Here is a 12,500-nt window from a genome sequence, read left to right on the forward strand (position 1 = left end):
TTCTGATTTCGCCTCAGTTTGTCTTTGGTTTTTGTGTGTGTGATGTCCATGTCTGACGTAGAGCCGCTTTGTCCCTCGCTGTGACCCTCAACGAAGGTGAAGATGGGGTATTTCTGCTCGGATGATGACAGAGCCTGTTTATTAAAGAGAAAAGTAGGGAGAAAGTCAGAATACAAAACTGCATAATAGGGAATTTCTTTATCTTATTTATGCAAGGCAAGTTTATTTTTACAGCACATTTCATACATAAAAGTCAATGAAAGTGTGTTGCATAACCCGGAATAAAAGAAACAAGTGTAAGAAAAATCAAAACAATTGATAAAAATAATTAAAAAGTGTTAAAACAGGTTAGAAAAGAATGAAAAAGAAAGGAAAGACACATTAGTGCGATCTGTCACAGTCCTCATTCAGTAAAGGCACAGCTAAACAGATGCGAGTCCAGCGACGAGGGGCTGTTAGTAGCTGAAAGCAGATTCACCCGGCTTTGAACTCTTGGAATTTCTTATATGATCCTAAAGATCTGAGTGATCTGATTCAGTGAGCATATCTGTAATGTATTCAGGTCCTATGCCATTTAGTGCTTTATAGACCAGTAATAATAGTTTAAAATCTATTAAGAATAATATTAATAAATATAGCTGCAAGCAGCAATAAAGGGGCCAAGCACTTTTGGCCAAAAGTTGGCGCTGCTCCAGAAGTTTTTGAGTACTTTCAGGGCATGGGGTTGAAGATGCATACCATGTTTTGTAATGATATGTGAATGTGTTGGTAAAATATAGCATTTTTGGCCAAAAATCAAAATGGTCGACGCCTGAAATGGCTGACCTGTGAAAATCAGACATCATTCGACTCGACATGCTCTGCCGGATGTAATGAGACCAGTTTCATGAGTTTCGGACAAACGGTTGAGATGTTATAAACCAAAATAGCAAGTTTTTTGAATCTCCGGACCACTAGGGGGCAGTGCGCTGAAACTCTGCAGATATGAGATATCACCTCAAGTTCTTTTTTCGCAAGTTCTACGTTAAATTTAATCGCAAGTTAAACGAAAATGGTTAGTCTTATCAACTTGAATTCCATAACTTTTGGTTGGCATGGTATGTTGATCATGTGATTAAATTTTGGTGAAAATCGGAGAAACGGCCCAGAACGAATTCGATCAAATAAGTTTTTCAAAATTTTAAAATAGCTGGAAAATAATCATGGCGGAATAGGGTCATAGGGTGCCTTGAATCGGACTGAGCCAAGGAATCAGAGGAAAAAAGAATTTTAATTGTAGCCCATTCGGTTCAAAAGTTATCATGATAAACATACGGGAACGTTTGGACAAGTGGTGGCGCTAGAGAGTTTGATTTTGAGACTTCATGTTTGGTCTGATTAATGTTAAGATTGTCCTCTATCGTTGTGCCAGATGCATACCATGTTTTGTAATGATATGTGAATATGTTGGTAAAAAATAAAATTTTTGGCCAAAAATTAAAATGGGTGACGCCAAAAATGGCTGACCTGTGAAAATCAGATGTCATTCGACTTGACATGCTCTGCTGGTTGTAATGAGACGAGTTTTATGAGTTTCGGACGAAAGGTTGAGACGTTATCAGCCAAAAAAAGCAAGTTTTTTGTATCTCCGGACCACTAGGGGGCAGTGCGCCGAAACTCCGCATATAACCTCAGACCCTAATTGTCATAACACACACTAAGTTTGGTGTGAATCGGTGAATGCGTTATGGAGATATCGCCTCAAGTCCATTTCCGCAAGTTAAACAAAAACGGTTAGTCTAATCAACTTGAATTCCATAAATTTTGGTTGGCATGGTCTGTAGATCATGTGTTTCAATTTTGGTAAAAATCGGAGAAACGGCCTAGGACAAGTTCGATTAAATTGGTTTTGCGAAAAATTTAAAATAGCGTGATATGGTCATATGGTGCGTTTGAATTGGACTGAGCCAAGGAATCAGAAGAAAAAAGAATTTTGATTGTAGCCCATTCGGTTCAAAAGTTATCATGATAAACATACGTGAACGTTTGGACAAGTGATGGCGCTAGAGAGTTTGATTTTGGGACTTCATATTTGGTCTGATTAAATGTTAAGACTGTCCTCTATCATTGTGCCAAATTATACAACTTTCCCGCATACGCCTATATGGGCTGCCATTCAAATCCGGCGGAAGAAAAATAATAATAGGAACGCTAACGAAACGAAACCAATAGGTGCCTCCGCACCTACAGTGCTTGGCCCCTAATAATAGTGGTCCAGTTTTTTTTTATCAGGTGTCTCATTTTACCTCAATAAACTCCCCACTGGAAGGGTTTCAGGGCAAGTACGATGGATACAACTCGAGCCACTGCTGAACGTTTATTGCGTACACATACACAATGTTCATCCACAAAGCAGACAGCCGTACACTTGTCTGTCAAACTTCGACGTCCTTCCCTGTTTAATAACAGTTGTTAGTAGCTAGTAGCTAGGTTATCAACCGGCAAGCGTACCGGCCCTGAACAATAACTAACTGACAGAAAAGAAAAATGAAACTTACGTCTTAATTTATACACAGACACAACCTATCGGCTAGAAACAGTAATACACATCTCCATCAGAATAATGACATATATGAAAATACAACATAAATGTGCCCGCGTTTAAACTTACATGGCAAATATACATGCCTATGTTTGTTCTTCAAATACTCTGAAACATAATAACATCCATCACTAATAATATACTGAACATATTATAAACAATAGTGACGCATACTGGAAAGTCCTACAATACAATAATAATAATAATGCATTTTATTTAAAGGCGCCTTTCATGACACTCAAGGTCACCGTACAGGACAGCTAGAACAACCAGTTCAAATAAAAACACAATAAAAGTCAATTGAATACAATACAAACTTTAGAAATGCAGTCGGGTTATAGTGAATAAGCTGTTCTAGACAGATGTGTTTTGAGTTTGGATTTAAATTGTGAAAGAGAGTCTAAATTACGGAGATCAGGAGGAAGTGAATACCAAAGCTGAGGAGCAAAGTGGCTGAAGGGTCTGCTCCCCATGGTGACAAGGCCGACAGAGGGAACAGTGAAGCTAGAATTATACTTGCGCCTGGCGCCGCATCGCACACCTCCACTGACTACGCGCGCATCTCGTGAAATGACAGAGGCTTTTATACTCGCCGCGTTCACCGTTGGGATATTCTTTAAAATGACAGGGGGCGGTCAAAAGAAACCCAAAGTAAAGTCAGACAGATAAAGAGAGAAGTAGAAAGTTTCCGGAACTACGTCATATCATAATATAGTTCAATATATGTTTTTTATACATTATTTTAATGATTATAAGTATTTTTATAACAATTCAAGATTTTTTTTATTTTTATCAAATCATTTGCTTTTGTTCATATCTCTGCCAGTTTTACCATTTAAAGTTTATTATAATATTAATCACAAGAGAACATGAGTTGCTTTACAAATATATTTTTATTATGGCAAGAATAAAAGCAAAAAAAGAAAATGACAAAAATGACAAAAGTACGGAACCCCGGAAGGGACGTAGTGGAGGAGAAAAAAATTGGCTGGGTGAAAAAAAAAAAATGGATGAAAGAAAAAAAAAATGGGTGGGAGGACAATATATATTTCTAAGTTTTTGCGTTCTCTCGCAAAGTTTTGCGTTCCCTTGCAAAGATGTTTTGCGTTCTCTCGCAAAACTGTTTCTCCACAAACACTTCCTGTTCACTGCACTCACGTTAACCCTCCCGTTTTTGCCGAAATTCTCCTGTATTTTACCATTCTATCCCTTTCTTTAAATTACGGTGCGTCGATCGTCGCCTTTCATATGCTACCTCTGTACCAGTGAATGCACGTACAAGCGCTGACTGACAGACGCGCTCCATACAATAAACTGATCCCAGATCAGCATCTGTACAGAATGACAGTTGAATGAGGTGTGAGAGAAGGACGTAAACGATTTATATTTCGAAGGTGGAAATAAGCGGACCGGGTGACATTATTAACATGTGTCCTAACATTAACATGTGTACTCCGCCATTCAAATCAGTTCGGTTATTGGCTCCAGTTTTTTATCAACTACGTCTGCTGTCTAAAGTTAAACACTTTTTAAATCCCACCACTCTAGAGATGGCTGTCCACGCATTCATTACATCACGGTTAGACTACTGCAATGCACTTCACTGTGGCATGTCAAATTCCCAGGTTTATCGCCTTCAGCTGGTCCAAAACGCTGCGACTGGATTTATTTGTAAGAGTAGAAAACATGACCACATTGTCCCTCTTCTAAGAGGTCTTCATTGGCTGCCTGTGCAATTCAGAATTGATTTTAAAGTGCTTTAACTGGTTTGTAAATCCCTCCATAATCTAGCCCCATCCTATCTCTCAGAGCTGCTTCATCCTTACACTCCTGTGAGATCTCTTAGGTCGAGTGAGCAGAATCTTCTGTCAGTTCCACAATCTAGGCTGAAAAGTAGAGGGGACAGAGCTTTCTCTGTGGCGGGTCCTCGGTTGTGGAACACCTCGCCCCTTGAGATCAGAATGGCTCCATCATTATCCAGTTTTAAATCACTTCTTAAAACCTACCTTTCCAGCTTGGCTTTTTCAATTCAATTCAATTCAGCTTTATTTGTATAGCGCTTTTACAACGTAGATTGTGTCAAAGCAGCTTAACATAAATGGTCATAGTAACTGGAACAGTGTAGTTCTTTTTGAGATTATTATAATAGTTTATTCTACTGCTAATTTTGTACATTTTTACAGACGTTTCTCGTGCTTTATTTCTATGTTTTTATATTCTGTCTTTTCATTTATTTGTACCTTGTCTTATGTACAGCACTTTGGTCAGTCTTGTGACTGCTTTTAAATGTGCTCTATGAATAAATGAACTTGAACATTAAATAACATCTGTAATGACAGAATCATCTGTGGGAATAGAAAAGTTATGTGATTTGTTTAAAGTGGATCGTGTACCTAAAAGTAGAAGTTCAGTTAGGAAGTTTGTGGTGAATCAGGATTTGATGTCTGCAAAGCAGTTAGTAAGGGATAAAGGTGGGAGTTTGTGGTTGGGTTTGGTTGATGGCTAGAGCTGGGTGTCATCTGCATAGCAATGAAAATGTGTTTGGTGTTTGCGGAAAATATATCCAAGTGGAAGTAGATAGATGATAAATAGCAGGGGACCCAAAACTGAACCCTGGGGCACACCGGTAGTGACGGGGAGTGATGATGAGGTGAAAGACTTTACTTGAATGAACTGAATGAAATCGATTGAATGCAACTAGGAGCCAGTGTAAAGACCTGAGAACAGGTGTGATGTGCTCTGATTTTCTGGCTCTGGTCAGAATCCTGTCTTTTGGGGGAGCAAAGCATCTGACTCTTGCGATGTTTTGAGATGATAGTATGTTGATTTACTGAATGCTCTGAAATGACCATTGAAACTCAGATCTGACTCGAGTCACACCAAGACTCTTGACCTTACTTTTTGTTGTTTGACCTTTAGTGCCAAGGTACGCATTCACCTTGAGAGCCTCATCTCTGTTCCCAGATGCAATCACTTCAGTTTCTTGTTTAACTGATGAACGTTTTGGCACATCCAACTGTTCATTTCATCGATACACTGGCAGAGGGTGTCAATGGGGCTGTAGTCATCATGGCTTTTAAAATGTGGTTTTAAAGATTTTCTAGCATGAGAAACTCTATATTCACATCAACTGTGTTGCTGATGAGGAATTTGCTAAATGATAAAGGGCTGAAATGTTTTAGGGAGTGCTAGTTTTCCCTCACCTTACTGACGTCTGAACACAGACTGTGGAAATCTGCTCTGCTTCTGGCATAAAAGCCCACCGTACAGCTCGGGTCCATGCGACTGAACGCCATCTTCCTGACTGTTTTACAGTGAAACGACTGTATAAAGAGACAAACACATACACACACACACACACACACACCAAAGTAAATTTATCGCACTTTTGACAATAAAGTGGTTCAAATTTATGTCACAGAAAATACATGTGGTTACATCAACAGTTTTCATATTTTGATATTTCATTCAAGTTCATTTTCTATTTATTTATATAGCACGCTTCCAACTGCCACAGGGCTGCACAAAGTGCTTTACAGAGAGAAAATAAACACATGATATGAGCATCAAACAGTAAAAACAGCAATAAGCACATAATAGGAAGGAACATAGAAAAATTATCAATAAAAGAGCAAAAATTAAAATAAAAAAAATAGTAATAATAATAATAAAATATTTTTCCTAATTAAAAGATGCTACCACAGTTGACCAACACTAAACACGATAGAGAACATGACCGTCTTGACCCCCCCCCCCCCCCTTCTGAATGTGAAGGACTTATACTTCAAAAGACCTAGTAAATAAATGCGTCTTTAATTTGGACTTAAAAATAGGCAGCGACGAAGCCTATTTTAGCTCTAAAGGTAGAGAGTTCCAGAGGTGAGGACCTGCTATGGCAAAAGCACGTTCGCCCCTACTTTTGAGGTGGGCCTTTGGAACTATTAATAAAAACTGATCAGTGGAACGCAGGTGTCTTTGAGGAGTGTAGGTAACAATCAGTTGGGATAAATAATGAGGGCCAAGATTATGTAGGGCTTTATACACAAAGAGAAGGATTTTAAATTCGATTCTTTGTGTCACCGGTAGCCAATGTAGAGACCTCAGAATAGGAGTGATGTGTGCCTATTTCGGGCTTTTAGTTGAAAATCTAGCTGCTGCATTTTGCACTAACCGTTTCATTTTTTCATTTCATTTTTGATATTTTATTCCCGTTTAGCATTAGAGCTGCACAACATATGGTTTTAGTATCGGTATCACAATGTTAGCATTCGCAGTAGTCACATCATATTTGCAATGTTCAGCCTGAATGATTGTTGAGCAGGAGCTACAGAATTGTATTTAATCAATGAATTTATATTGAGTTTATATGATAAAAAAAAAAAAAAAAACATTGTTTTAGCATTTTTGGCTTGTTAATTGGCCAAATATCTACATTTCAAAGCGAAAGTATGATTATTTCTTCTGACGATGAAAACTAAACAATATTTTTACTTGGTCTAAGATTTTTTTGATATTTGGACTACAAATGAGGCAAACCAAAGGAAGAAAAGCTATTTATTTTTGCAGTTTGATTATTGAATTTCTGTACCTGCAGTGTTTCCTCTAGGATTTTTTCCAGCTGTGGCGCCAGGCCTTTTTTTTTTTTTTTTAACAGATCTACCAAATACCTGTGGCGTTAGTTCAATGAATAATGCTGTGAGCGCAGTAGTTGAAGTTGAGATCCCATTTATGTAATAGCCTACATGTACGAGCATGTGAATCTCTTTGCTTGTGCATTTCCTCTGCTCGTGCACAAACCTTCTTGCACGCCACCTCAAATATAAGCCGTTTCAAGAGCGCGCAGATCTTCTTGTGCGCTCTCAAATAAAAGCTGCCGAGTGTGATTTAGTGCGTTTTTGTAACGAGTATGTCTCCAACATTTATTAGATTTGCTAGGAATGTTTAGGAATGTCTCTAATAGACACACAGAGCGATATTAATGCGTCCTGAAGTGAAGTGAAACGGTTATACGCCGTGTTTGCTAGTCTCTGTCTGTCAGTCAGTCAGCACGTCACCTTAAAGGGTTAAACAAATGATGCACAGCACTACTGCGGCTACAGAAAAGTTTGCACTGTTATAATCCACTTACCTTTTAATATGTTTTGATGCGATTATAATCCGCTATTAAAAAATAAAATGTTTTGAATGAGAAGCTGCAATGTAGCCGTGGCGAGATAAATTTTGGCGTGGCGCCCCGTCATGGAAGAATGAATGGAGCGGAAACCATGACCCGAATACTGCTAGACTCCCCATGAAACTGTCAAATAGAGTAATTAAACTCATCTTCTAAAACTGTATTCATTTCGCAAAATCACAGAAAAATTAAAGTCAAGATTGTAAAAAGCAACATTTTAATTTCAGATTTTGATTTAGTTATCAAAGTCTATTAAGTCAAACTAAATTAATTTCTTCTTTGAGTTGAAGCTAATTTTGAGCCACTTAATAATAACAATATTAATAATAATAATTCCTAACATTTATATAGTGTTTTTTTGGACACTCAAAGTGCTTTATACATTTTTGGGGGGGAATCTCCTCATCCACGACCAGTGTGCAGCATCCACCTGGATGACGAAACGGCAGCCATATTGCACCAGGACAATTCAGGACGCAGTTCATATTTCAGCCGCACCACAGAGAGCCATCTGATTAGTTTCATGTTAAATATCACGCAAACGTGTGCGTCTGGTGTGTGATAGTTTTAACTGTCATGTGCGCGCTGTGTCGCGGCGCTTCTGGTGTGCGACTTGCTTGACTGTCTGTTATAGCGTGAAGTCATGTAGGATTTTACTTGTTGCATTATTCTCGTAACAAGTCACGTCTGTGTGGATTGTCAAGACATATTCCCTCATCAAGTCCATAAACTCGATCTCAACTTGTATGAAGAACGTAAAAACCTGCCATGTTAAAAACCACGCCGATCTTAGTTCGAACCGCGCTGATCTTTTGGTTTGAACACGAGCAGAGGTGAGCAGCTGTAGCAGTGAAAATGAAAGTACCCGCCCCATGACGTCATTTAGCGGACCTAGTTAAAAACCAGACAGATAAGGCAGCATAATACAGAGAGTGGAGCAAAGCGCATCAAATGATCGATATTTAAAAGGGGGAAAAAGAAAAATAGATTCAATATATTATTTCATATTAGACACACATCTGGTGCTTGTATTTGCTCCTGCTATACGTCCACAACTTCACACATTGGGTTAAATTAGGCTTTACAGTTTCCATGTTCAGTCCTTCCACTGTATCTTTTTAAGAAAATGGCAGCAGCATTACAACCTGTCATTCAATCAGAAGACAAAGTCAAAGCCGAGCTGACAAACAATCTTTCCTAGACTCAGCAAAACTTGCAAAAAATACCTCTGTATTCCTGCAACTGCAATATTTACACATGTATATTTTATTCAAATCTTCAGCAACGCTATTTAACTCGTGAATTTGTTTTACATTTATTTACACCTTGTTGACCAATTTATGTACGGCATGGCCATTAAACATACAATGTTCCTTAACCAGATGGTTTTTCAAGTTACTTATAAAGAGAATGTTACTTCAGTCATGTTGTTGTAATGTTTTAAGTTGACTAGTTACACAATAAAAAATAATAATGAAAAAAATAAAAATAAAATCGAAATCGTAAATCGGTCAAACTTTATAAAAAACCTAGATTTTTTTTTTTGCCAAATCGCCAAGCCCTAGTTAAACCCCTACTTTTTTTTTTAGGACATCCTGGGATTTCTAACGACCACAGAGTCGGGACCGTGGTTTAAAGGGTCACGAAACACCAAAACACATTTTTTGATCTGTTGACAGTCGTATATGTGTCCCACACTGCTAAAAACACTGTTAGGACACCTATATTTCACTAAAAAGTGTAAATTGGTTGTTTTTGCGTTATTTAAGCAAATTCGTACTTCCGGTTTGAAACTAATTTTTGAAGCTGCGTCACGGTCATGACATAATAGCGTGTATTCCAGCGTGCAGACTGGACGTCTGTGCCAGAGTGTGTCTTATTACGTCTTACAGTGTGTTGCATTAATGCATGAGTAAGGCTTGGTTCAAACCAATCAGCGCGCTCTATTGTGCAACTTCATTAATATTCATTATTGTCAGACGAACGTTGTGTTGGCAAAACAAGCGTGAAGTGTTGCTTTTATAGTTTGCTACAGTTAAGTTTCGTTTTCATTTTCTCTCTGTGAGAGCTCAGAGTCACGTGTGGATTAACAGTGTATGCGATGCGCTGCAAAAATAACTTACGTGTCTAAGGAGGATTATTGTTTACCTGAGAGCTGTTCTCATCTGCAAACGCTGAGATCCGGATTCGCTGCTCATCTCCTCTTAATAAAGACGCGGCTCTAGTTGCTGGTTATTTTTCTGTCTCTACAGATTTGGTAAGTGAGCGACCAGTGCTCTTTGTTTATTCAGTTTGTTCGTATCGAACTAAGTTAACTATTGCACTGAGTGTAAACATGTTAGCACCTCAACCAAACTTTAACCTTGTGTAGGATTTTCACCGCATTTAGTGACCGGAATAACACACGCGGCTTTCTGACGCTACCTGCCGTGTGCATCTAAGTTTCCGGGAAATGCTGAGGGTTTTTTTCTCTCATTCGCCGTGCGGTATCAAACATTGCATGAAAAATACACGCTTAGAGCAGATCCTCGAATTAAATATCTCGTTTGTCGCGAGGGGCATGAATGAATTCCCTGAATGAAAGAGCCAAACTGCAGTTAAAGTCCACCATTTAATAATTTGGCAAATAATTCGACTACAGAGGTCCATGTAGGTTAAACACCATCACTTTCTCATGTGTGTTTGTGTTTGTATTTTGACTCTGAAACTTGCGCGTGCCCAATTAGACACTCCCACACCCTCCCACTTTTCTTCCTCCGACACTCCCCCCTAAACAGAGCTGGACACGCCCACTTTTCTGACTTTTTTCAAAGTAGAGGTGTGAAAACACCCTGCTGAAACGAGGGGGTTTCATGGCCCTTTAACATCTCATCGGACACACAGCATTCACTGAGCAGTATAGGAGTAAAGGTCAGCTGCAGGACCTGACCAATTTTCTTGCGGCACGGGAATACATTTCTGAATAAAACGCAGTAGCGGTCGGGAGCTTGTAATTTGAATGGGAGCGGGCGGGTACCCTTTCAAAAGGATGCCAAAAAACCGTACCGTACCACTCAGTGGAAATGGGTCATAACATCCATCTGGGTGTTTTTGGGAGGCAAGGCAAGGCAAGTTTATTTATATAGCACATTTCATACAGAATGGCAATTCAAAGTGCTTTACATAAACAAGAATAAAAGAAACAAGTAAAATAAAAATAAAAACAAATAATAAAAATGCGTAAAAACAAAACAAAACATAAAAACAGGTAAAATGTGATATAAAAGAATGAAGAAGAAGAGAAAAACATGATAGTGCAATCTGTCGGACGCAGCACAGTGCTCATTCAGTAAAGGCACAGCTAAACAGATGTGTTTTCAGTCTTGATTTGAAAGTGCCTAATGTTGGAGCACATCTGATCATTTCTGGAAGCTGATTCCAGCAGCGAGGGGCATAGTGGCTAAAAGCCGATTCACCCTGCTTTGACTGAACTCTTGGAACTTTTAGTTTATATGATCCTAATGATCTGAGTGATCTGTTAGGTTTGTATTCAGTGAGCATATCTGTAATGTATTTAGGTCCTAGGCCATTTATTGATTTATAGACCAGTAATAATACTTTAAAATCTATTCTGAATGTAACTGGCAGCCAGTGTAAAGACCTGAGGACAGGTGTGATGTGCTCTGATTTTCTGGTTCTGGTTAGAATTCTGGCTGCAGCGTTCTGGATGAGCTGCAACTGTCTGACTGTCTTTTTAGGAAGACCAGTGAGGAGTCCATTACAGTAATCCACCCTGCTGCTGATAAAAGCATGAACAAGTTTTTCTAAATCTTCACTAGAAACAAAGCATCTGATTCTTGCTATGTTTTTGAGATGATAGTATGCTGATTTACTGACTGCTTTGACATGACTGTTGAAACTCAGATCTGACTCCAGAGTCACACCAAGATTCTTGACCTTATTTTTTGTCGTTTGACCTTTAGTGCCAAGGTACGCATTCACCTTGAGAACCTCATCTTTGTTTCCAAACACAATAATTTCAGTTTTCTCTTTGTTTAACTGAAGAAAGTTTTGGCACATCCAATTGCTCATTTCATCAGTGCATTGGCAGAGGGTGTCAATGGGGCTGTAGTCATTAGACAGTAAGGCTAGGTAGATCTGAGTGTCATCAGCATAGCTGTGGTAGGAGATTTGTTTTTTTCTCATTATTTGGCTCAGAGGGAGCATGTAAAGGCCTATTTAATCGCTATACATTCTTCCGTGGCCCAATATGTACCTGCTACATGTGTAAAAAATAATGCTGATATGATATATCAAACACAATCGGTGGATGGCAAATATTTTGAGTGCAAATAAAAATCTGACTTCGGAGTATCCTCATCACAAAGAGGTGAACAAAGCTGACATTTAGCCTACAATCCTTGCACAGAATACACTTTTATCTGTTATCTCTCTCTTTTGGTAGTGCCTGATTTAAACATGATTTTTTGGAAACCAGATTTAAATTTAGCGGGAACGGTTGGGTCAGGTAGAAAATGGGGCGGGGCGGTCAGCGGGTGAACAAAGGCTGAATATACAGCAGGAGCGGTCGGATGCGGTATAAAACCTGGCGGGAGCGACACTGAAATTTCAGTCCAGTGCAGATCTCTAGTATAGTCTCTCCATGACTATACTGGGGTGTAAGGACCCCCATGGTCCGCAGGCTGAGCGCCCCCTGCTGGCCTTAGCTTCAGTAGGCGACCATGTGGGTTGCAGAGAGTTAGCTGC

General features: G+C 39.0%; 1 protein-coding gene across 4 annotated transcripts in view; it reads right to left on the minus strand.

Annotated features, from left to right (window-relative positions):
- Window positions 1–12,500, minus strand: part of atg4db (autophagy related 4D, cysteine peptidase b) — a 47,596-nt gene that overhangs the window by 6,740 nt on the left and 28,356 nt on the right. For all 4 annotated transcript variants that reach the window (XM_073944043.1, XM_073944045.1, XM_073944044.1 and 1 more), the window contains exons 10-11: window positions 5,785–5,904; window positions 1–134 (exon numbers count right to left, since the gene is read on the minus strand). The exon at window positions 1–134 is cut by the window's left edge. In XM_073944043.1, the coding sequence (XP_073800144.1) occupies window positions 1–134; window positions 5,785–5,904 (254 nt within the window). The remainder of the gene's footprint in view (window positions 135–5,784; window positions 5,905–12,500) is intronic.

This window comes from Danio rerio, chromosome 3 (assembly GCF_049306965.1).
Source record: "Danio rerio strain Tuebingen ecotype United States chromosome 3, GRCz12tu, whole genome shotgun sequence".
Lineage (NCBI taxonomy): Eukaryota > Metazoa > Chordata > Actinopteri > Cypriniformes > Danionidae > Danio > Danio rerio.